Source organism: Bos taurus, chromosome 19 (genome assembly GCF_002263795.3).
Source record: "Bos taurus isolate L1 Dominette 01449 registration number 42190680 breed Hereford chromosome 19, ARS-UCD2.0, whole genome shotgun sequence".
NCBI lineage: Eukaryota > Metazoa > Chordata > Mammalia > Artiodactyla > Bovidae > Bos > Bos taurus.
This window is the reverse complement of record NC_037346.1, coordinates 39,715,791-39,737,409: the sequence shown is the minus strand read 5'-3', so window position 1 is coordinate 39,737,409 and position 21,619 is coordinate 39,715,791. Positions and strand designations below refer to the sequence as shown.

Here is a 21,619-nt window from a genome sequence, read left to right as displayed (position 1 = left end):
GACTTTTCATTTTGCTGCGGAAATAGCCTGACTTGTAGCTAAGATTCTTAATGTCCTTGAACCCCTGGTGTGTAAAGGCCCCCGAGGCTCAATCTTTTTGGCATCTTTATTTTTTTACTATCCTTTAATTAGTACTCTTCATTAATTTTTTTAAGTATTTAGTATCTTTTCAATAGCCTTTTCAACAGCCTTAATACCCTGCACTCCACTTGTCTCTAAGAAAAATGGAAGACATAAATCAGAGTTTCTAAAAAACCTTTGTCTTAATTAATATGATAGTAACAGTTCAATCTGAGTTCCTTATCTGTGCAGAGAATTGCCCTTAGACTAAAAAGGAGTGAGGGAGTAGTGTAATGGTTAATCAAATAAATTCCATGGTAGCCCCTCTATCTCAGTTCTTTGCTGGTAAAGTGGGGACAGCAGTACCTGTTTTAGAGTTGTGGAGATTAAAAGCAGTAACAGTGGCATACAGTAAGCACGTTACCTGCTTTTACTCGCTTCATTTCAGTGTCTAGTCTGCTGGAGGCTCCTAGCTTGAAAGATAAACAAAGGCTAAATGCAGTGGTGCCCCTATCCTTCAGTGGAGATAGGGACGAGAAGTGGAGCCGGATCAGCAACCTCAATTTAGATCTCAGGGTATCTTCCCTGCCCTGAAAGACCCCTGGGGAGCCCTGTGGAATCATGAGCCTCACTTGAAATCCACTCATGCTGCATGAGGTAAAGGCCTAGTCTGGACTGGTCATCTGGGGCTGACGGGGTCCCACGCTCCCTTCCAGGGGTACAAGCAGATGCCTGCCTGCTTCCTTGTCCTTATTGAGGCAGCCTTGGTCTTTGAGGGAGGCAAGTTCTAGGTCTTTGAACTTCAATATGCAGATTCTCCCTTCCTGTCCTTTAATCCTGTTAATCCAGTGTTTAAAGTCTTCCTTCTGCCTACCCTCCCTAGCCAGAGGTCAGCAGGTTTAGGACTCACCAGAGATGATCAGTAAATGACAAATGGGGCAAATGATTAATAAAGGCATTTGGGTCTGTCTTCCACACCATGCACACATGGGTTTTTCTTTTCAGTATGTTTAAAATTTTCCATCAGAAAGTTTTAAGGGAAGGGGATTGGGAGGAAAAAAAAAGGAATGAAATAAAACATGGTCTAATATCACTTACTTAAGAAGTACATATAAAGTTGGTTTTCTACATGGAAAAAAAATACACAGAAAATTAAGTTTCAGGTAGATTATAAACCTAAAAATGAAACAAAATTAAGATTTTAATTCAACTACATTTAAAAAAATAAAGCCGTATAACCTCATTGTTCAAGAATAGCTGTAGTTGAGCAGCTTAGGGCAAGAGTTGCTTATCCATATTGCCAGGGTGTTTGCCTCACAGGCTTGGCCAGCTCAGCTCAGCTTGTCTCAGGGGTTCCAGCGACTTGCTGCTGAGCAGAAACATGAGCCTGGGGCCTGCTTGTAGGACCCATGATGGTTTGGCTCTTCACCTGAACCCTGGTGAAGCATCTGAGGATTTTAAAAAGGCTACTGGTGAACACAGGACCCCAAAGAACCAGGCTGGCACCAGTCTCCTCCTCTTGAGCAGGGTACCTCTGGGCCTAGGTCAGAACCAGGTAGTAGCCATCTAGATTCTGCACTGAAAGCAGTTTAAAAAAGAAGGGGCTCTAGTGGGATGAGACAGACCCCCAACCTACTGTGCTGTTCCCAAACATCAAAGCAGCCTGTGGTACATCTGCCACATCAAATGTTCTTCCAGGGCCCGAGTCCAGCTCTTTAGGACCTCCCTGGGTACAGGAGCAGAGAGGAGGGAGAGAGGACAGACAGTGAATAACTAGGACCACCAGCCTGCTGATCGGAAGTGCTGTGCTCCAGGTGATGTCCAGCAAGCACCTGCCATTGTGACCTGTATGACTGTTGGGTTGCGGCAGTGTGGTGGGGAGAGCAAGGGCTTTCCCTCTCCTAATAACTGCCTCAAACCAGGGCATTTTTCCCTCATGAGAATATTGTTAACTTTTTACTGAGCAATGAGTAGCTGTTCTTAGCTATATGACTGTTGTTTTGACGCAAAGCTAGCATGGAGCAGATGTTCACCAGTTGGTTGGGGCACAGTACCCACAACACACCTTCAAGGAAACTTTCAGTCTCATTTAAGAGATGGTATAAGACAATCTTAACCTTTCTAGGGCCTGCCAGGCACACAACCTCTCCCTCTAAAATCCCTACCTTTCTTCACCACAGCCACAAAGTACGATTCATCCTTAAGATTCTGAGCCACCTGCAAGGGAGAAGGGGTCACTAAGACAATTCTGTTCTTAGAACCAAACAGAACAAGCTAGGGCAGAGACAGCGAGACTGGGCCTGAGGTTGGAAGAGTATTCAAGCCGCCTTCCAACCTCATGGGACTGTGCAGGGAACCACTGCCTACTTTACCTGGTCACTGAGGAGAATGAGGATGCCCCCGGGGCCCTGATGGAAAAGACAGTGGACCTGATTGGCTGGGAGGGCCAGGAGTTCAGCCAGTTTCCCCAGGAGCTCTACAGCACTGAGTTCATCCAGGGAGATCTCTTGATAAAAGCCTGGGGGTGTGGGCAGCACAGGGGCAAGAGTCAGTGGGGGGTGCCACTGCCCAGAGGGCAAAGTAACAGCTCATTGGGAGGTGCCCAGATGGGGAGAAGGAGTAAAGGAAAAAAGTTTATAAATTCACTTCCATTTTCACCTCCCCTTCCTTACCTCTGGCAAGGCCTCAAATTGAGAGGAACCTCCAGTTTAAAGAAGCGATGGGACGCTGTATGAATGACTGAAGCCCAAATGCAGTAACAAGATTATAGTGTTCTAATCCCTTGTACTAACAGAATGACAAATTGGATGATATTTGTGGAATCAGAGTGTAGAGCATGGAGGAATAAACCCAGGGAAACATACTGGAAGGAGAAGACTAGTCAAATTACAGAAGATGAGAATGCCAAGGGCATACTGGGTCCCAGACCAGAAGAGGTTTCATGCAGCTACGCCTGGCTTTCTTCTTTTGTTTTCTCAAGACCCCAGAACCTCACCTGAGTCAGGGTTCTTAGGAACCTCATCGTCTTGCCTACAGGTCTCCTGAGCAACATACAAGGTCAGCTGGTGTCGGATCGGCCTGGGCCAAGAGAAAAGTCTACGTTCAAACCTGAACTAACAGGTCCCAGTTTTAGCCCCTTTGGGAGAACCCCACCTCCTCCCAGGTGTCTAGGGAGAGGGGTCACCAAGATTTAGTGAAGGCTGGACCCTGTGGGGAGAGGAGAGGAGAAAAATCCACCTGTACCCCCAGAAACAGTGATGTACACCGGATGGGCACAGAAAGAAGTCACAGCAGCCTGACTTAAGCCCAACTCTGCTAGCCTTGCTCTGGCCTCAGGCAGCAGGTTGCTGTCCTCAGGTCTCTTACTGTCCTCCTGAGTTTCTTACTTTGTAAAAAGACGTGGGGTTGAGTAGTTTTTCAGGTGCCTTCCACTTAAACATTCTATGAAACAGGACTGCAGCTGAGTTGGTAAGTGCCACTACACTGGCAGGGCTTCCCAGGTGGCACTAGTGGTACAGAACCTGCCTGCCAATGCAGGAGACAGACAAATTCGATCCCTGGGTTGGGGAAGATCCCCTGGAGAAGGGCGTGGCAACCAACTCCAATATTTTTTTTTTTTCAACTCCAGTATTCTTGCCTGGAGAATCCCATGGACAGAGGAGCCTGGCAGGCTACAGTTCATAGGGTTGCAAAGCGTCAGAGGTGACTGAAGTGACTTAGCACGCACACACTACAGTGAAAAGGGAACCCTGGTTGGCAATGCCCAGCACCTGGCTCTGAGAGTATTGAAAAGGCGGATCCCGTCAGCAGCTCCACAGATCTGAATAAGGTCCTGGGGAGTAAGCTTCAGCAGATCAGTGCCTGAGAAATCAGACGGCTAGATTAGGGGAAGAGAGGCCAGAGACCAAGGGTGGCAAGGGATACGATCCACTATTAGTCTACAAATAGCCCTAGTATATCCAGACGTGGGAGTCAGACTTGGATTCAAATTCCACCTCTGCCACTGGCTAGATATGTGCCCTTGGGCAAGTTATTTAGCCTCTCTGAGCCCTGTCCTCGGGGGTAATGTATAAATTGTATGAGATAATCCACAAGAAGAGAGCCTAGCAAGCATTATGCTGTGTCAACAATTAGTTCTAAATAAAAGTTAGTTGAAGGACACAGAGCAAGCCAGGACAGACAGGCTTCCTGCCTGAGTGCCCTCAGTCCCCTCCAGGTCTGGTCCCTACCTGTGGACCAGATCCCAGCCTCACCAGTGAAACTGGCCAGCAACCGCCAGTAGCTGGAGAACCAGTGCCGATGAGCAACCACTGCTGTGTCTCTAGGACGGAGGCTCCGGGGTTCAGACCCTGAGGCATAAAGAGTGGTCCAAGTGACACCGTGGTCCCATGGACTGAGAACAAGGTGGAGGGGAAACATCCCTGCCCTTGGGGGTCCCAAGTCTGAGAAGGGAGGCTCATCCTGCCCAAGGGACGTGCCCAATGCCATCAGGCAACCATTTTGCGATCTGTGGCCATACCACATCTGTCCACCAGGGGGCAGGGCCACCCTATTATGGAGAAAGAGGGAACTGCTGAGAAGGCTTTGGAAGAGTTGGGGGTAGGGGGAAGACTCACAAGAGCTAGGCTGCCCCCCAAGGTGTCCAAGGTGAATGATGGTGAGGAGCAGAGCCTATGGGGGAGCAGGGAGTCTGGCTCAGAGGAGCAGGGTGGCCAGTCTCCTACCCCCACTTCCCTAGGCCTGTCCTGGTGTCACCCAGTTGTTCCCCAGAAGCTCCCTCAGTGGCACCCCTGGGCCTGCCCCTCGCTGGCCTCCTGAGTTGAGGGCTTCTCTCTTCACTCTCACCCCAGGGGCTGATAGGAGGTGTTTATCCTGCCTCACCTCTCCGGGGACAGGAGCTTGCAGGAGTGGGGAGAGGTCAGAGCAAAAGGGCTCAGAGGCAGGTGGGCCCCTGAAACGAGCTCTGGCCACGGTGAACACTGTGGGGCAAACAAACAGCAAGGTTAGCCTGGACATTCAGGAGTGCAGTGGTGACTGTTGGCAGGCCTTGGGCCAAACTTGGTCCCTGCCCCAGGAGCCCCTCACAGGTAGATCAGATTTCCACACAATGAAGAGAGTTAAACTAGCCTCAGGTCTGGCTGGGGAGTTGGGGAACTTCTGGAGGAGCTACAGCAGCAAGGGAGATGCACCAGGAAGAGGGAGCAGAAGTCCGGTAGTCGCAGCAGCAGGGCACAGGAGAGGCAGGCTGTGAGCGTCTGCTCCTGGGAACCGTCAACTATAGGCACTGCAGTTTGTCCTCGCAGGAAACGGGGACTCACTGGTGTGTATGTGGGGGTGCTGATGATCATGCAGCAGCCGCAACACCTGAGGCCTCAGTTTCCGCACGTGTACAATGAGGATGTTTTCTGCCCCCCGGCCCCCACTGCCCAGCACACGTACCTCCATGAAGATGGTGCTCTCACAGGCTGTCTGATACTTGTTTCTCTCATGCACGGGCTGTTTCTCAATCTTCTCCCGGTCAGTTTTCAGTTTCCGGTCAGCTCCTTTGGGCTGCAGGAGGATGACAAGGAAATGTCAGCATTCCCCTCCTTACCTGCCCACTTCTCATGACAGGAAGGGCTCTGAGAAAGAGACCAAGCCCCATCCATCTGTGTACAGAGAAGGAAACAGTCCCAGGTCCAGGGTCTGCAGGCTGAGTGAGGGTCTACCCCAATGCCAAGTCAGATCCACACAGCCAGCAAGGCAGGGTGACAGCCCTGAGAGGGAGGGAGGGAAGGAGGGGAAAGGGCCCCATGCTGCCCGCACCTTAAACACCTTGAGGAGGCAGCCAGCTGAATGCAGGTGCTCCAGCGGAAGCTCCTTGTCACTGGGCTTGAAAGTGTCGATCTGGAGGCAGAAGGGGACGCTTTTCTCCCCAGCTTTTTTCCGAGTGAACTTGGTGCTGATGCAGTGAACCTGAGGTGGAAAAGAAGGGTGACTATCTAGGTCCTGCCCATATTCAAGGGATCTCACCTGAAACCTGCTACCTGTCTGCCACCTGTAAGCCACAGCAACTTTCCATCCCCAACCAGTGTCTATTCTTAAGGTATACCTTATTAGGTTCTTTCCCTGGTTCAAAATCCCTCAGTGTCTCCTTAAGACTATGAGACGAGAAGCAAAGTCCCTGACCGCAGCATTCAAGCACCTTAAAGAGACAAGCCTTTCTGCCTGGCTGCTCTTCCTCCCATCAATGAACCCACTGACCCACTCATCTAGCCTACTTATCACCCCAATACACCTGCATAGCTGTCCCTAGAGTCCTCTACTGGGAAAGCGCTCTCTGCTCACACTTGAGCCCATACATTCCATTCCAGGGTAAAGTTACCAGTTCAAAATTTATCTAAATTGAGTGTCCTGTATTTTATTTGCTAAACCTAGCAGTCTACTCTAGGAAGCCTTCCTGATCTGCACAACCACTACAGTGGTTATGATTGCCTTCCTGCAATCTTGTGAAGAACAGTTAAAGAATCCAACTTTACAGGTAGGGAAGCTGAGGCTCGTAGAGATTACATTACCCAGGCAAGGTCCATGCCAAGAAGTACTGGAACTGAAATTGTGCCATATCCACCTGGCTCCTCGTCCAGGTGCTTAGAGTACAGAGGACATTCAAAAAAGGGACTTATATGTGAATTTTGACAATACTTTTTATTATAAAAGGAAATCTATTCAACATAGAAGATGCAAGGGGGCTTCCCTGGCAGCTCAGCTGGTAAAGAATCCGCCTGCAATGCAGGAGACCCCAGTTCAATCCCTGAGTCGGGAAGATCCCCTGTAGAAGGGATAGGCTACCCACACCTGTATTCTCGGGCTTCCCTGGTGGCTCAGATGGTAAAGAATCTGCCTGCAATGTGGAAGACCTGGGTTCATATCCCTGGGTTGGGAAGATTCCCTGGAGGAGGACATGGCAACCCACTCCAGTATTCTTGCCTGGCAGGCTACACAGTGCATCAGGTCGCAGAGTCAGGACTGAGCAACTAAGTACAGTACAGCACTGAAAAAGTACAAAGGATACGGGCATCTCCATCACCCCACCACTCACAGAGAGTACTGTTAACATTCAAGTATTGTTTCTTTCTATCTTTTCTCTGCGCAAGAAAAAAACACAACTTTTATATACACACACTTTTATTTTTGCAAAATAGAAATCAAACATTAAACACAAGTCTACATTCTGCCTTTACGTATGGGAAAGCAGTTTCTCTTGTCATGAAATATTTCCAAGACATCATTTTTTTTCCCAAGACATCATTATAATGGCTACACAATTTCCATTATAAACTACTAAACACCTATTTCAAAGTCCACCCTTATCTGATGGACATTTTGATTAATATCTTTTAATATAAAAAATGGCAGGGGCATGAATAGCTGCTAAAGCTATGTTTGTGTACTTATTCAGCACTGCATTTCTTGAGGTAGAACTACTGGGAAAATGAGTATGAATATTAAATTTAATAAAATTTGCCCACTTACAAAATGGATACATCAATTTGCATTCTTGGAGTATGAGGTTGTCTGTTTCTCTAAAGCTTACAAATAATAGTTTTTTAAGAGTCTTTGCCAGTTTGCATATGTGTGTGTGTGTGTGTGTGTGTGTGTAGTTGTTTAGTCGTCAAGTCATGTCTGACTCTTTGCAACACATGGACTGTAGCCTGCCATTCCTTTGTCCATGGGATTTCCCAGGCTAGAATACTGGAGTAGATTGCCATTTTCTTCTCCAGGGGATCTTCCTGACCCAGGGATTGAAGGCATATCTCCTGCATTGGCAGGTGGATTCTTTACCATTGAACCACCAAGGAAGCTGTGTGTGTGTGTACATATATACATGTAGTTTTAATTAGCATTATTAACATTTTGTGAGTTTGAACTGTCTACTTGTATTAGCAATTTGTATCTTTCTTTATAAATTGCTTATATCCTTTGCCAATTTTTCTATTGAGCTTTCATATACTTTTTCATGTATGAGAATTTTTTATATATTTAAAATATAACATCATGTATGTTATATGTGGCAACTGTTTTCCCCATGTGATGTCTCCTTTTAATCTTGCCTACACTTTGCAGACCATTACTTTCTATGAAGCTAAATTCTGTCCTGTGTCTTGTCATTTCTTCCATCACCTTAATGTTTAACAAGTCCTTCCCTACGGTGACATTCAATCAACATGTGTCCACCTTTGTTCCTCATGGTGCTTTCTGGAAGTGATTCATTCTTATTACCTCCTCTGACCTCCACCCAAGCTCACCTTTCTTTTCCATATAGGCTGCTGCCACCCTCATCTGACCTCCAGCCTCCTTCCTGTCCCAGCCTCAGACTCACGTGCAGGAAGAGAGAGGTCCTCTTGGTCGGGTCCCAATAAAACTCCACGGTGTTCAGTTGTGAGGGCAGCACTTGGGGTTCCAGCACCCCCACAGACAGAGGGATATCTGCAGGCACAGATTGGCAGGCAGGGAGCAGGGCTCAGCACCACCGCCCGCCCCATCCACAGGGGCCTCTAAGCCAGACAGCAGCCCTGAAGGGCCCTGGTCCCTCCCCAGTCACTTATGTCCAGGATACGGTCCCCAGGCCAGCTCCACCTCCAGCCGTCCAGCTGTTGCTGCTCAGTGTACTGCAGGCGCCGGTCGTGGAAAACCACACGCACCACGCTCTGTGGGCACAGGAGGGTGCCGTGGCATTTGGGAACCAGCTCCCACCTCTGGGACAAGCCAACCTTGCCAGCCTCTCCCTTACCTTCCCTCCCACCCACATGGGGCAAAAGGACTTAGAATAACTAGATCTGTGTCCAGAGGCCACCTGCCACTCAACAAGCAGTGAAACTGAGGAAGTAACCTAGAGCTTCAGTTTCCTCATCTGTAAAATGGAGGAGTTAATCCCTTTGCACTCAGTCACTCTTTCTTCACAGCACTTAGCAGTTTGCGATTTGTAAATCAACTTGTAATCGTATCTAAATTGTTCAATGACATGTTTGTCTCAGTAGAACGCAAGTCCCCAAGGAAAGAAGCCACATCTGTCTCTTTACCCCTGAATCTCTAGTGCATAGAACAGTTTCTGGCAAAGAACGGGAGCTAAATAAAAACTTTTTTTTTCCTGAGAGATGGAATCATGTGTGTGAATAATGCTATGTAAATGTATTTCTAAATCCTGGTTCTGCTATTTACTGGCTCTGTGTCCTTGAGAAAATAATACTTCATCTCACTGTGCCTTTTTCCTCAACAATTCCCGCCACCACTGAGCTGTTGTGAAGGTCAAATGAAAAGGTGGACGTGAGCGGGTTCTACTTGAGAATGACATCACTGTGGTGACACTGGCTTCCTGCCAGAGGGAGAGTCATAGCCAGCCTTTGCCAGTTCTGGGAGTGGAGGCACTTGCCTTCAGCAGCCGGGGCTCCTGAGTGGCATCGACCAGTCTGGGGTTGCAGAGCATCTGTACCTCATAGGACTGGCCTAGGAGAAATTGAGGGGAAGTGGGCACCCCTCTCAGGGGCAGAGAGGCTGCCTGCCACCCCCAGCCCACCCCAGGTCCAGCCTCCCACTAGCACCCCGCTCGCCCCTCTCCATCCCCAGGTCCAGAGCACCCTGGTTCACCTGTGCCAGCGAAGTGGCTGCACAGAGCACGTACTGGAACACGGGGCAGGGCTGCTCCGCTCGGGGGATGTTGGCCAGCTCTTCCTGAAAGAGGAAGGCACGGCTGGCTTCTGCCCTGTCCACCCCCTCCTCCAAGAGGCTTTGACTCTTTCTGCCAGATTCGCCCTCCAGGGAGCCTACAGTTTGCTGAAGCAGGTACCCCTGCAGCAGCCAGGGCCTAAGGGGTCCCCATTCAGCTGCTCTGGCCTCCAGCAGACATCCCTCAAGGTGCAAATCCCCAACACTACAATATTTGCAAACATCTGCCATCAATTTGGAGAAGGAAATGGCAACCCACTCCAGTATTCTTGGCCTGGAGAATTCCATGGACAGAGGAGCCTGGTGGGCTACAGTCCATGGGGTTGCAAAGAGTCAGACACGAATAAGCGACAAACACACACACACACACCAAATTGGGCTTCCCTGGTGGCTCAGAGGTTAAAGTGTCTGCCTCCAATGCAGGAGACCCGGGTTCCATCCCTGGGTCAGGAAGATCCCCTGGAGAAGGAAGTGGCAATTTGCAACCTCAAGGCTTGCCTGATGGCCAGTGACTGCCCAACATGTGTCCTGAGTGGGTGGGTGGTTAGGGTGCTTTGAGATGTCCTGGGACCCACTAAATTCCAGATACATTTGACCATTTCCCAGTGGGTTCGCAAAGAGTTGGATATGACTGAGCATGCACGCCCTGACCAACCACCCCCCAAGAGCAGGAAGCCCATAATCTTCAGCTTGAAACAGATGGCCCTACCGTGTCCATCACAAATCAGATCAGGGCCTTCCTCGGGGGCTGGAGGGAGGGGTTCTGGCCCCACCTGAGCAAGCTGCTTGGCGGCCCACGGTACAGCTCCCTGGGGCTCGGCCACAGGTGCTCCAGCTGGTTGTGCCAAAACAGCATCTTGGAGAGCGAGCAGGACCAGCTGTGTCGCAGAGAGCTCAGCACTGGGTTGGGCTGGACCCCCTGGGCCATCCACCTGGGGGCCCAGGCTTTATACACAGGCAGGGACACACAGAAGGGTGGGGCAAGGCTTCGGCCCCTTATTGGCTGAGCAACCAGGGCTCCAGGAAACTCAGGACCTGTTAGGCAGCCCAAGCTGCCCAGGGGGGGAATGGAGAAATGATGTCCCTAGGGCTCCCCACCAATCATTAACTCAAAGGGGAGACAGTTTTGCAGCAAAACCAGTCACAGGGATGGATATCCACTAACCCCACCTTCAACGTTCCCCAAGAGGCCCAGGAACCATGAGGGGCACCCTGGAGCTAAGAGATTAGCTCCAGATACATAAGCCAAGTTGATTCCTGGAGACCGACTGCCTGGACCCCTCACAGGACGCTATGGGGGCTAGGAGCCTGACCACTCCAGGAGACAGGACAAACAGACACACAGCGTCACGTGGACCTACAAAGGGCCTTTGCTCCCCCTGGCCTCCCCCTGGCCGCCCCCCAGCCTCCCCCCATAGAGGGGCAGTGATGGCCCAGCACCTGTCCTGTCACTGGGGGCTGCCTGGCTAGGGGACTGGAGTTTACAGAATATAGTCCAGCTTGCTTTGGAGACAGCTCAGGGTGGTGATGGGAAGGAGAGCACACCCGTGAAGGGGGGTGGGCCTGGGAGTGCCCCCTCCCTGGGGAGGCAGAAGGAGAGGGGGTCCAGCTGGGCGCTCTGCCCTGGGGCGTGGGGCAGGCTGTGTTTGTGGATGGCCCCCTCCCCAGGAAGGCAGAAGGGGAGGGGGTCCAGCTGGGCGCTCTGCCCTGGGGTGTGGAGCAGGCTGTGTTTGTGGATGGCTCCCTTCCTCGGGCTCAGCTCCCATTGTCACTGTGCACAGTCAGCCCCGGCCCGCTGCCCCCACCTCCCACTACTGTATTTGGTGTAAACAGATAAGGGCGTTTCAGAGAGCAGACACAGGGCTCCAAAGATGTGGCCTGACCTCCTGTGACCCTAACTATCAAGGCTTTGTGATTCTGGCAACCCCTCCTCAGAGGAAGGGAGAAGGAAAACCAAAGAGTATGCCTCTCTCCCCGCCAACCCCCACTCCCCCCCCCCACACACAATGGGCTGGGTTCCTCCAGGTACCTGGCCCCCCAGTCCTGTACCTACATTCTTCTCCTATGAAGCCAGACCAAAGGAGAAAAGGGGATGGGAACATTCCTGCCAATGGGGGCCAAAGAAACTTTGAGTCCCCAAGATCCCCATTAAGACCCCTAAGACTTCAAGACTCACCCATTGCCCAAAGCTGGATTCAAGGCCAGAAGATCCCCACCATGGGACCCTCCAAGGCTGGACAGAGCAAGATACCAAGAAAGCCAGAGGAAGGGGCTAGGAAGGGTGAGGAGGCAGGGCGTGGCCCTGGTCTGGGTGGAGCAGGATGAGGAAGTGGCAGTGGGGTGAAGGAATGAGTAGGTGGTGGGAGGTGGTTTGTTATGGAGGATGGAAGTAGAAAAGGCGGAGACTGGTGTGGACCCCTCAGAGGACACCACCAGGAGCTGGTCTGGGGAGGGGGACTGCACCACAGGCATGCAGTATCTTAATTCCCCCTCGAGTGACCGAACCCCTGCGCCCTGTAATGGAAGGCTTAGCTGGACCGGCAGAGAAGTCCCAAAGCATGATATGTTTTTTTAAGGTGGATTTTTTTTCACATCCAAACAGCTCTATCATTGTCTAGGCATGGCATAACTCGATCCTAATAATACCCTTGGGGTTATTCCTTACCCTAAGCCAAGGAAGTAACTTTTTTTTTCTGTAAAAATTGCTAAGGAATAATTCACTGTCCTTCTCCTCTAACCAAAATGTATTGTTTTGTTTTGTCTTTTATCCCAGGCAACATTCTAACCTGGAGAGTTAGAGTGTAAAGCCTACTGCTCCCTCAGAAGAAGAGGGGCTGAGAGGAGTGTCCCTCATCCATTCACTGAACCTACCTAGTAGTAGTAAGTGAAAGTCGCTCAGTCGTGTCTCTTTGAGACCCCAGGGACTGTAGACTGCTTGGCTCCTCTGTCCATGGAATTCTCCAGGCCAGAATACTGGAGTGGATAGCTATTCCCTTCTCCAGGCAGGGACTCTTCCTGACCCAGGGATCGAAGTGTGGTCTCCTGCATTGCAGGTGGATTCTTTACCAGCTGGGCTACAATTATAGGCCAGTAGTAGTAGGGTGATTTCTTTTCCCAACAAACTGTTTCTGAGGCTTCTAGGTACGCAACTCCACAAGGCATCATACTGAACAGCAGCCCCTAGAGTTTGAGGAGGCACAGACCTGTCTTTGAGTCCCCAGCCTTGTATTCCTGAGAGTTCTTCTCACCATTAGGAAGTCTCACGCTGGAAAGGTACTCGGTTCATGTTTCAAAGTTACCGCCTCCTTTTTTTTATATACAATATATTTTAAAATTATTTATTTATTTTTGGCTGCACTTTGGTGCTGGGCGTGGGCTTTCTCTAGTTGTGGAGAGTGGGGGCTACTCTTCATTGCAATGCGCAAGCTTGTGGCCCTGGGGCTTAGTTGCCCCATGGCGTGACTCATGTCCCCTGCATTGGCACACGGATTCTGAACCCTCAACCACCAAGGAAGTCCACTGTCTCCTTCTTAAAACCCTTCTGCCACCCGGCCAGTTGGCATTTATGTTCTCCATGTGTCTCAGCCCTTCACCAAATTCCTTCACAGCAGTCATCTGACATGCAGTTTATTCTTTGTTCACTTTGCTTAATGTCTGTTTTCCTATCAGAGTGGAAGTCCCTTGAAAGTAGAGACTAAGAGATGGGTTAGTGTTTAGGTTGAAGAGTATGTTTCTCGAGATAGACCCTGAGTGCAAGCACAGCTGTGTGGCTTTGGGTAAGAAACTAAACCTTTCTGAGGTTCGTGCTGAAACTATAAAAAGGGGATGATGAGAACCTCTACCCCACAGGGCTGGGTAATAATGAATGAGATGATAATTGAGCGCTCAGTAAATGTAGGTGTCTTTTTATTTATTTATTGTGGGCTCACTGCACAGTGTGTGGGATCAGGATCTCAAGTCCCTGACCAGGGGACCAGGGGACAGAACCCACATCACCTAGAGTGGAAATGGACTGCCAGCAAAGTCCCAATATAGATGTCCTTTTCTCTATATATTTCCAGTGCCTAGTCCATTATACAGGTTAATTTATTTAACACTTGAAAGTGTAGGTTTATTTATATAACACACAAATGTAGAGGGTCTGCTTATTTAACAAACAGTTCTTTAGTGTTCAGTGTGACTTCAGAGTGCTTTTCCATCTACCTTCTAAGGTAAATGCTATTTGTTTCTATTATTCTATTATCACTGCCTCCCTCCCCCCAATTATACAGATGGGGAAACTGAGGGTCCAAGAAATTAAGTTGCTACCTCAAGGTCACACAGCTAAGACAAGACACAGCCAGGGTTTGAACCCAGGCTGCCTGAACTACTACCCTTTCTCCTAATGACCATACTGTATGACACACTCTGCCTGACAAATGTGTATGGAATTCTGAAACGAGTCTCCAAGCAACACTCCAACTAGAGGAGCTGGAGAGTCAGGCCTACTCCCCCTCCTGCAAAGAAAGGGGCTGATGTGGGGATTTGAATGATAAGTGCATTCATTTATTCAACAGCTCTCAAAGAAGTATTGGACCCTGGAACCTGGATTCTGATGAGGGACTTCTGACCTTTCTGAGCTTCAGCCTCTCCAGCTGCAAAATGGGGACAAAATGCTTTCTGTTCCACTCCTGGCCCGTGAGCTCTGAAGATGGCCAAATATGAATGACAGTGGCTGGGCTGCTGCGGTTGGTTTTGTAGAATGGGGGTTGGGGGACTAATGATGGCAGAGAGACAGGATACAGGATTGTGATTTCCTCAGGTGTGGCTATGACTTGAGAATTCCCTTGGGATGAGTAGCAATGAAGGCTGCAAGGAAACAGCTTTTCTAGGGTATTCGATCTTCCAGGTCCCACTGCATCTTACGACCACCTCTTGAGATAAGAAGGTCCCAATTACAGTCTGTGCAATTTGCCCAAGGTTATTAGCTAGTGGCCAATACTTTGGCCACCTGATGAGAAGAACTGACTCATTGGAAAAGACCCTGATGCTGGGGAAGATTTGAAGGCAGGAGGAGAAGGGGACGACAGAGGATGAAATGGCATCACTGACTCGATGGACATGAGTTTGAGCAAGCTCTGAGAATTGATGATGGACAGGGAAGCCTGGCACACGTGCTGTGGTCCATGGAATCGCAAAGAATCAGACATGACTGAGCAACTGAACTGAACTGATTAGCTAGTGAGAGTGGGCTGGACCCTGAGTCACCTCACTGCCATGCACCCAGGCCAAAACAAGACTCGTTCCTGGCCATCCCCTTAGAAGGCTCTTAGCCCACTACTCTGGCTCTGTTTCCATGTTGCTGCCCCTGGGAACCAGAGAGATGTTCCTGTGACACAAGAATGACCATACCATCATCACTCTTGGTGACATTCTCAAGCTGGGCTATGAAAACCCCTGGGTAACCACACCCATCTTCAGGCATCAGTGGTACACAGTGGTTAGTGCTTGTTAAAAAATTTTTTCTGGCTGTGCTAGGTCTTCATCATGGCATTCGGGCTTTCTCTAGTTGCGATACATGGGCTTAGTTGCCTCATGGCATGCGGGGTCTTAGCTCTGCGACCAGGGATTGAACCTGAGTTCCCTGCATTGGAAGATGGATTCTTAACCACTGGAGCATCAGGGAAAGTGCCTAAAATCATTTTTTAGTGGGAAAACTAATATGGATATTCTTGGATTCAAAAGCAAGGCTTTCACAAACACTTAATATAGAGCCTTGTCTTTAAATTCCTTTCCAGTCCTGGGTGAACCACTCTGCCCACCTGCTCCCTCCTCATGCCCCATGGTACCCCTAGATTGTTCACCTGGGTTCCCATGAGTGAGTCTGAGAAGCCTGTTTGTGCAGGAAAACCCGTCTTCCTGGCCCAGCATCCACAGCCATTGGCCCACTTTCTTCTGCCTTTCCCTCTCACCACTCCCCTTCTCCCTTGCTTACAGTCCTGCACTTCCAGAACAGTCTGTTCTATTTCACACCTGGGCTTTGCCCAGGCTATTCCCTCTGCCTTCCAGCCCTCTTGATGGCCTCTGTCAGCTCAGCTCAAGGCACATCTCTGTCCCCACTGCTCCCTACCCCCAAGTCTGTTCAGAGGGAACCCCTGTATTGTTGGCACTCTCTGGGTCAGGATTTACAAGAGGGCTTCAAAGGCAGTAAACAAGGACCTCCGGAGCCCAAAGCCTCTCTAGGCATTTAGTAGGACCCCATGGTTTAGATGTCACAAATGTAGACTCTTAAAGGCCCCACCTACATCTGCTAAATCGCTTCAGTCATGTCTGACTCTTGGCGACTCTATGGACTGTAGCCTGCCAGGCTCTGCTATCCATGGGATTATCCCAGCAAGAGTACTTGAGTGGGTTGCCATTTTCTCCTCCAGGGGATCTTCCTGACGCAGGGATCGAACTTGCCTTACTTGTGTCTCCAGCATTGGCAAGCAAGTCCTTTTACCACTGGCGCCCCCTGGGAAGCCCACCTACACGCTCCTATCCGAAAGATATACAGTGCTAGTTTCTGTGTGGCCTGCAGGGGGCGGTGTGGGTCCAGGCTGGCCCCGGGAACTCCAGCTGCTGTTTCAACAGTCTAGACAACCAGCCAGAAAATCTCTGCCCTGAAGGAGTTAATAAGCTGAACACTAAGGGAGGAGTTTTAGGCGGGCCCCATCCTGCCTGCCTCAACCTCTCTTTAACATCATCACCCTCATCGCTTCTCGGCCTTTTGGCTAAGATCAAGTGTAGTCACATCATCACCCTCATGCTTCTTTCACTTAATAAAGCCAGTCACCCTCACCTCTAACACCCGGATCCAGTTCCTTCCAGACTTCATCCTCCGGCTTTCCCACCAGGTCTCAGGGGCAGTCTGCACCCCAGTGTGTGCCCAGGGCCCCTCTGCAGCAAAAGAGCCTCCCTTAAGAGTTTGGGGGCCCCCAGTGCTCATACCTCCAAAAGTCTAACCCCTAACAGCCCCACCCCATCCACTGGGCTCCACCTCTTTGCTCACCCCAAAGTGATGACATTGCTGTTGCCTTGGTAACAGATGCTTTGTGGGTGGGTATGGGGAGACTTCAGGACATCAGAGGCATGGGGGAGGGGGCTGGGCAAACTGGTATAGGGCCTGGGAGGGGCAGCCGGGGGTTATGACTTCCCCACCACAGGCCGCCATCAGCCTTATGTCCCCAGCCTCAAGGAGAACAGAAACCGCATAGAAGGGGCATCTTCTTGGAAAGAGAGGCGTTCTCATTGGAGGAGAGGGAAACATCCCCCTCCCGAGAAAACAGGTCTTCAGGACAGTTCAGCCTGGTGGGGTGGGGGAGGGGCTGCACATACTGGAGCCCATGTTGTGCCCCTCCAGGGAGCCTGAGGCACAGAGGGAGGGGGCCGCTCACTCAGGGCGCGTTAGGGACAGTGCCACAGGCAGTGGAAGGGTGGCTGGCTGTATGCCAGTGTCCCGAGCTCCAAGGGGTGGAGAGGCCCTCCTCCAGGCCCTGGGGACCTTGCTGTCCCAGAAGCCACAGCCAGGAAGTGTGTCAGGCACTTGCGTAAGAGCCTTCTATATTTCCATAAAATCATAATTACCGATGCCTGCCACGAGCCTTAGCTCATTAGAGTGGCATCTGCCTCTGGGGCCCATGGGGTGGGCTGGCAGGGGGACGTGAGGGAGATGGGACAAGGCCAGGCCTCTCACTGTGTTCTCTGCATTCCCAGCCCCACTGACCCTGGGCACTCTTCCTCTCCCCAGCTGGAGATGAGAACCCAGGCTTGGCCTCAACCATGACAAACGCCCCAACGTGGGAACCCCAATTCTAAAGCTGGAGGGAAAGGCCAGCCACTCATGTGCTCAGCTTGGGCTGTCCTTGACAACCCATGAGGGCAGAGGCCAAAGCAGGGAGGGGCTTGAACTGAAGGTGTTTACAGGAGAAAATAGGTCAGTCCTTATGGAATAGCAGTCAAAGAATCTCAACCCCCAATGGAGGGCCCTGGCGTCATTCAGGCTGGTGATTCTTAATCTTGGGGGATCTTAGATTCTCTGAGGAGCAGAGGAAAGCTCTGAACTCTCCTCCAGAAAATGCTTATCCTCCAGAATTTGATACAACTTCGAGGGGTTCATGAACTCCCTGAAACTCACCTACAAACCCAAGGTTAATAAGAATCCTTAAAATTTTTTAAAAATACAATAGTAACTATCATGTACTTTCTCTGTCCAATTCTTTACATATATTAACTTATAGAATGCTCAAAAGAACACTAAGAGACAGGCAATTATCCTCCGCATTTAATCCAATTCCCCGTTTCAAAATAATTTAGTCCAATTCATCCAATCTGAAGAGAAAGAAACTAAAGACCCTCCAGAGATGATGGACAGCTCTCTGCCCAAGATCACGGAGTAGGAAAAAAGGGCAGACCAGGGTGAGGACCAGGTTCTCTTAGTGTGCTGGACTTTGGCCATATGCAGATTCGAAGTCATCTGTCCATCCCATCATCCCCAGGCTCCCGAGAGCCCAGCAGCTGTGCTCATTCACTCAGCTCTCCTAGTAAGAGGCCTCCTGGTAGTTCTATTATGACTTCCGGTCTGAGAGCCTTTTTGAGTGATTGCCACTCATCCTCCTGGAATGCCTTGCCCCTTGCTCCGCCCGCCCCTCATTTCTGCCCTCCAAATCTAAGATGGACAGTGTGCCCCCAAGAGAAGCTAGCCCCATTGCTCCTGCCCCAGCTCTGAGCCACTGCAGTGGGAATTGTCAGCACTGAGACAGTGACTCAGACTTAGTTCATGAAAGATTGCTCTGAAACACGAAGGCTGTCGGCCAGAAAGGACATCCAGAGGTCATGGGATCCAGCCCCCTGCCTCCTCCGTATTTGCTCTACCTTAGGCTTCTATTGCTGAGACCAGATGGGCCCCAGAGCCCACAGACTTCCCTGCCTTTCCTTGGTCCCCCATACCACTGATTCCCCTGAGAATTCTTTCCCAAGTCTAGTCAGGGTCTCCTTCTGGGTTAGTTCTTCCATGACTTAACAGGCTCCAGACAGCTAAGGAAAGTGAGGAAAGGAAGCTGTTTCTTCTCTCTGCCTCAGAAAAAGACCTAGAAAGAGACAAGTCCCCCAAGAAAAAAGGAGAGAAAGAAGAAAATGAAAACTTTCTGTGTCTGTCTTTCTTAGGCTAAGTGGTATATTCGCACTATCTCATTCATCCTCTGAACAATTAGGTGGGCAGAGTCTCCATTTTGCTGATGAAGAAATCAAAGCTTTAAAAGTTACCTACTCAAGGGACTTCCCTTGTGGTCCGGTGGCTAAGGCTCCTTGCTTCCAATGCAGAAGGCCTGGGTTTGGTCCCTGGTCAGGGAACTTGATCCCACATGCTGCAACTAAGACCTGGTGCAGTCAAATAAATAAATAATAAATAAATAAAAATAATAAAAATAAAAAAAATAAAGGTTACCTACCCAAGGTCGAGCAAATTAGTGACTACCCAGTTATTGGACTCAAAGGAAGCCAGAGCCTCAGTTCTTTGGAGGGAAATAGAGGTACCTTCCTGGTGTCTCCGATGGTAAAGAATCTGCCTGCAGTGCAGGAGACCCGGGTTCAATCCCTGGGTTGGGAAGATCCCCTGAAGAAGGAAATGGCAACCCACTCCAGTATTCTTGCCTGAAGTATTCCATGGACAGATTAGCCTTATGGGCTACAGTCCATGGGGTCACAAAGAGTTGGTCACGACTGAGCAACTAACACACACAGAGGTACATACATCCCTCAGGAGGTCTCCAAACACAGAAGAAGCTTGTTTGTTCCAGCTCAAGACTGCTAGAGATAGAGGCCTGACGATACCATCTCAGGGTGCTCCAAGCATTCCTAAGTCTGAGTTGCCTAGGGAGGGGTTGTTGGGCTGACCTGTGCTGGGCTGGAGGGAAGAAGGTGGCCCTCAGAGGGGAACAGGAGAGGCTGATCACGAATGGGCTTTTGGGGAAACTGGACTGAGGGCTGAGGTCAGGTTCTGTGGAAACTCCTTTTAGGAAATCGAGCACTCAGAGTCTGCCATGTGTGGATCTGGAGGGGGAGGAGACTAAGCCCCCACAACCACAGACCCGCCCGCCCGTCTGCCCTTGTCCTACTTCTGCCACTGGCAAATAAATCTCTTTCCCTAGATGCTGTAACCTGAGCAGTGCTCCAACTCCAACGTGAGCACATCTTCAGGAGGCGAGAGATCACATGAATGGCTGTGTGCACGGGTGGGTGGGGAGGAGGGACACAGGGTTCAGACCCTCCTCCAGGGCTGGCATAAAGGCAGGACCCTTCTGAGTGCCACCCACTCCTCATCTCATCACCCACAGCAGATGAGCAGGAAGGGGACTTAGACCCAGAAGTCTCTCCACCCACACCCAGGGAAGGCTTCTCTCAATCTCCAGCCTCCCTCCATTTTCTTGGACAGGCCCAGAGATGAAGGGCCAGAAGGGCCAGGAGGGGAGAGCAGAGAAGTTGAGGAAATGGCAGGTGAGCGACATGCATTAGCAGAGGTAGCTTCAGATCAAGTGGACAGAAGACTCTTTGGAGGGTCCACCTCTCCCTACCCCCATCTAACTTCACTTGTGGTAGGATCTTTAGGAGGGGGAGTGTCTTGGAGAGGTTTGGGGACCTCAAGTGTGGGGACTGAGGTCTCTTCTCTGCTGAAGTCCAGACAACAGGATTGGAAAGCCATGTCGTTGTCCTGCTTTCCAGGACAGGGCTGGCCTTTGACACATGGTGTTAAGTTATCTATACTTTGCAGAAGAAACCCCTACCGCACAGTCCAAGGATGTGTACATTTGGAGAGAATGTTTCCAGGGCAGAGACATCCAGTTAATGGGGTGGAAGCTTCCCCACTCTTCACTCTCAAGAAGTCCTACCTGCATCTCATTCTCGGCTCTCCTTCTGCAAATCCAACCTATTTCTATCCTCCTCTAACCCTTCCAGACTCTAATATGATCTCCTGAACCTTCCTTCAACCTTGTCATGCTCCCCCACCCCCATTCCGGATTTTTCAGTGTGAAACTGCCCCCTCCACTTCTTTACCCTCCAAGCTCCTCCCCATCTTGTCGAGCCCCCCAAAGCTCCGCCCAGCTCGCCCTCCTGGCCACCGCAGCAGCCAATAGCTTAGAACCTGATTTGCATAGCGGCGCGGGGGAGCGGCGGAGGGAAGGGGGAGGGACCAGGCGACCTCCTAAATCAAAGTTGGGAGGCGAGGACTGGGCGGAGGGGCCGCCGGGTGCCCGGCTGGGGCCGGCGAGGGGAGGGGAAGGGGGAGGGGGTGGGGGGCGGGCGCAGAGGACAGCGAAGCGGGCCGGACACTGACAGCTCCATCGCTTCCTCGGTTCCTGCCCGAGTCCCCACTTCCCTCCTCTCATCGCTCCGAGCAGCATCTTCTTCAGACCCTTGATCCTCACTCTTGGGGTCGTCCTGCTCCCTCGGCTCCGTATAATTGCCTCCTCTCACCCACCAATCCAGGAACTTTCTCCGCCAGCACCCGGGAGTGGGGATTGCTTTGCCTGGGCGGGTTTCTCCAGGGGTTCACTGGGTTGGGGGGCTGTCTCTAAGGGCTTCAGGTCCCGGAGAGACGCCTGCCACCCTTAGCCTGCTTCCAGGTGGGCTGCCGTCGGGTCTCGGCACCCTCTTTTCCCGTCTCCCCTAACCATGACCGAAATGAGCGAGAAGGAGAATGAACCGGATGACGCTGCCACCCACACCCCCCCGGGGACCGTCTCTGCCCTCCAGGAAACCAAGGTAACTCGAGAGGCGCGAGGCCTGGACCCCTGCCCTGTGCGCCCCCAGCCGGGGCATCCTCCTCCCGACTCAGTTGCCA

The 21,619-nt window shown here is 50.9% G+C and overlaps 2 protein-coding genes across 4 annotated transcripts in view; one reads left to right on the top strand and one right to left on the bottom strand.

Moving 5' to 3' along the window:
• Positions 1 to 1,276: 1,276 nt before the first annotated feature.
• LOC132342981 (transcription factor CP2-like protein 1) lies at positions 1,277 to 21,164 on the bottom strand. Its single transcript, XM_059878368.1, is given in 14 exon segments — positions 1,277 to 3,138; positions 3,831 to 3,921; positions 4,314 to 4,362; positions 4,365 to 4,409; positions 4,551 to 4,731; positions 4,942 to 5,039; positions 5,500 to 5,610; positions 5,866 to 6,015; positions 8,420 to 8,559; positions 8,642 to 8,747; positions 9,470 to 9,543; positions 9,633 to 9,901; positions 10,536 to 10,694; positions 20,833 to 21,164. Coding segments are annotated over 14 exon segments (1,908 nt in total). The 3' UTR covers positions 1,277 to 3,035.
• The window catches only part of STAC2 (SH3 and cysteine rich domain 2), a 13,642-nt gene continuing 13,075 nt past the window's right edge, over positions 21,053 to 21,619 (top strand). For 2 of the 3 annotated variants that reach the window (XM_002695927.6, XM_059878527.1), the window contains exon 1: positions 21,055 to 21,540. In XM_002695927.6, the coding sequence (XP_002695973.1) occupies positions 21,451 to 21,540 (90 nt within the window). In that variant the 5' untranslated portion in view covers positions 21,055 to 21,450. Of the gene's footprint in view, positions 21,541 to 21,619 lie in introns of all 3 variants that reach the window. The other variant, XM_059878526.1, reaches the window with a different exon arrangement.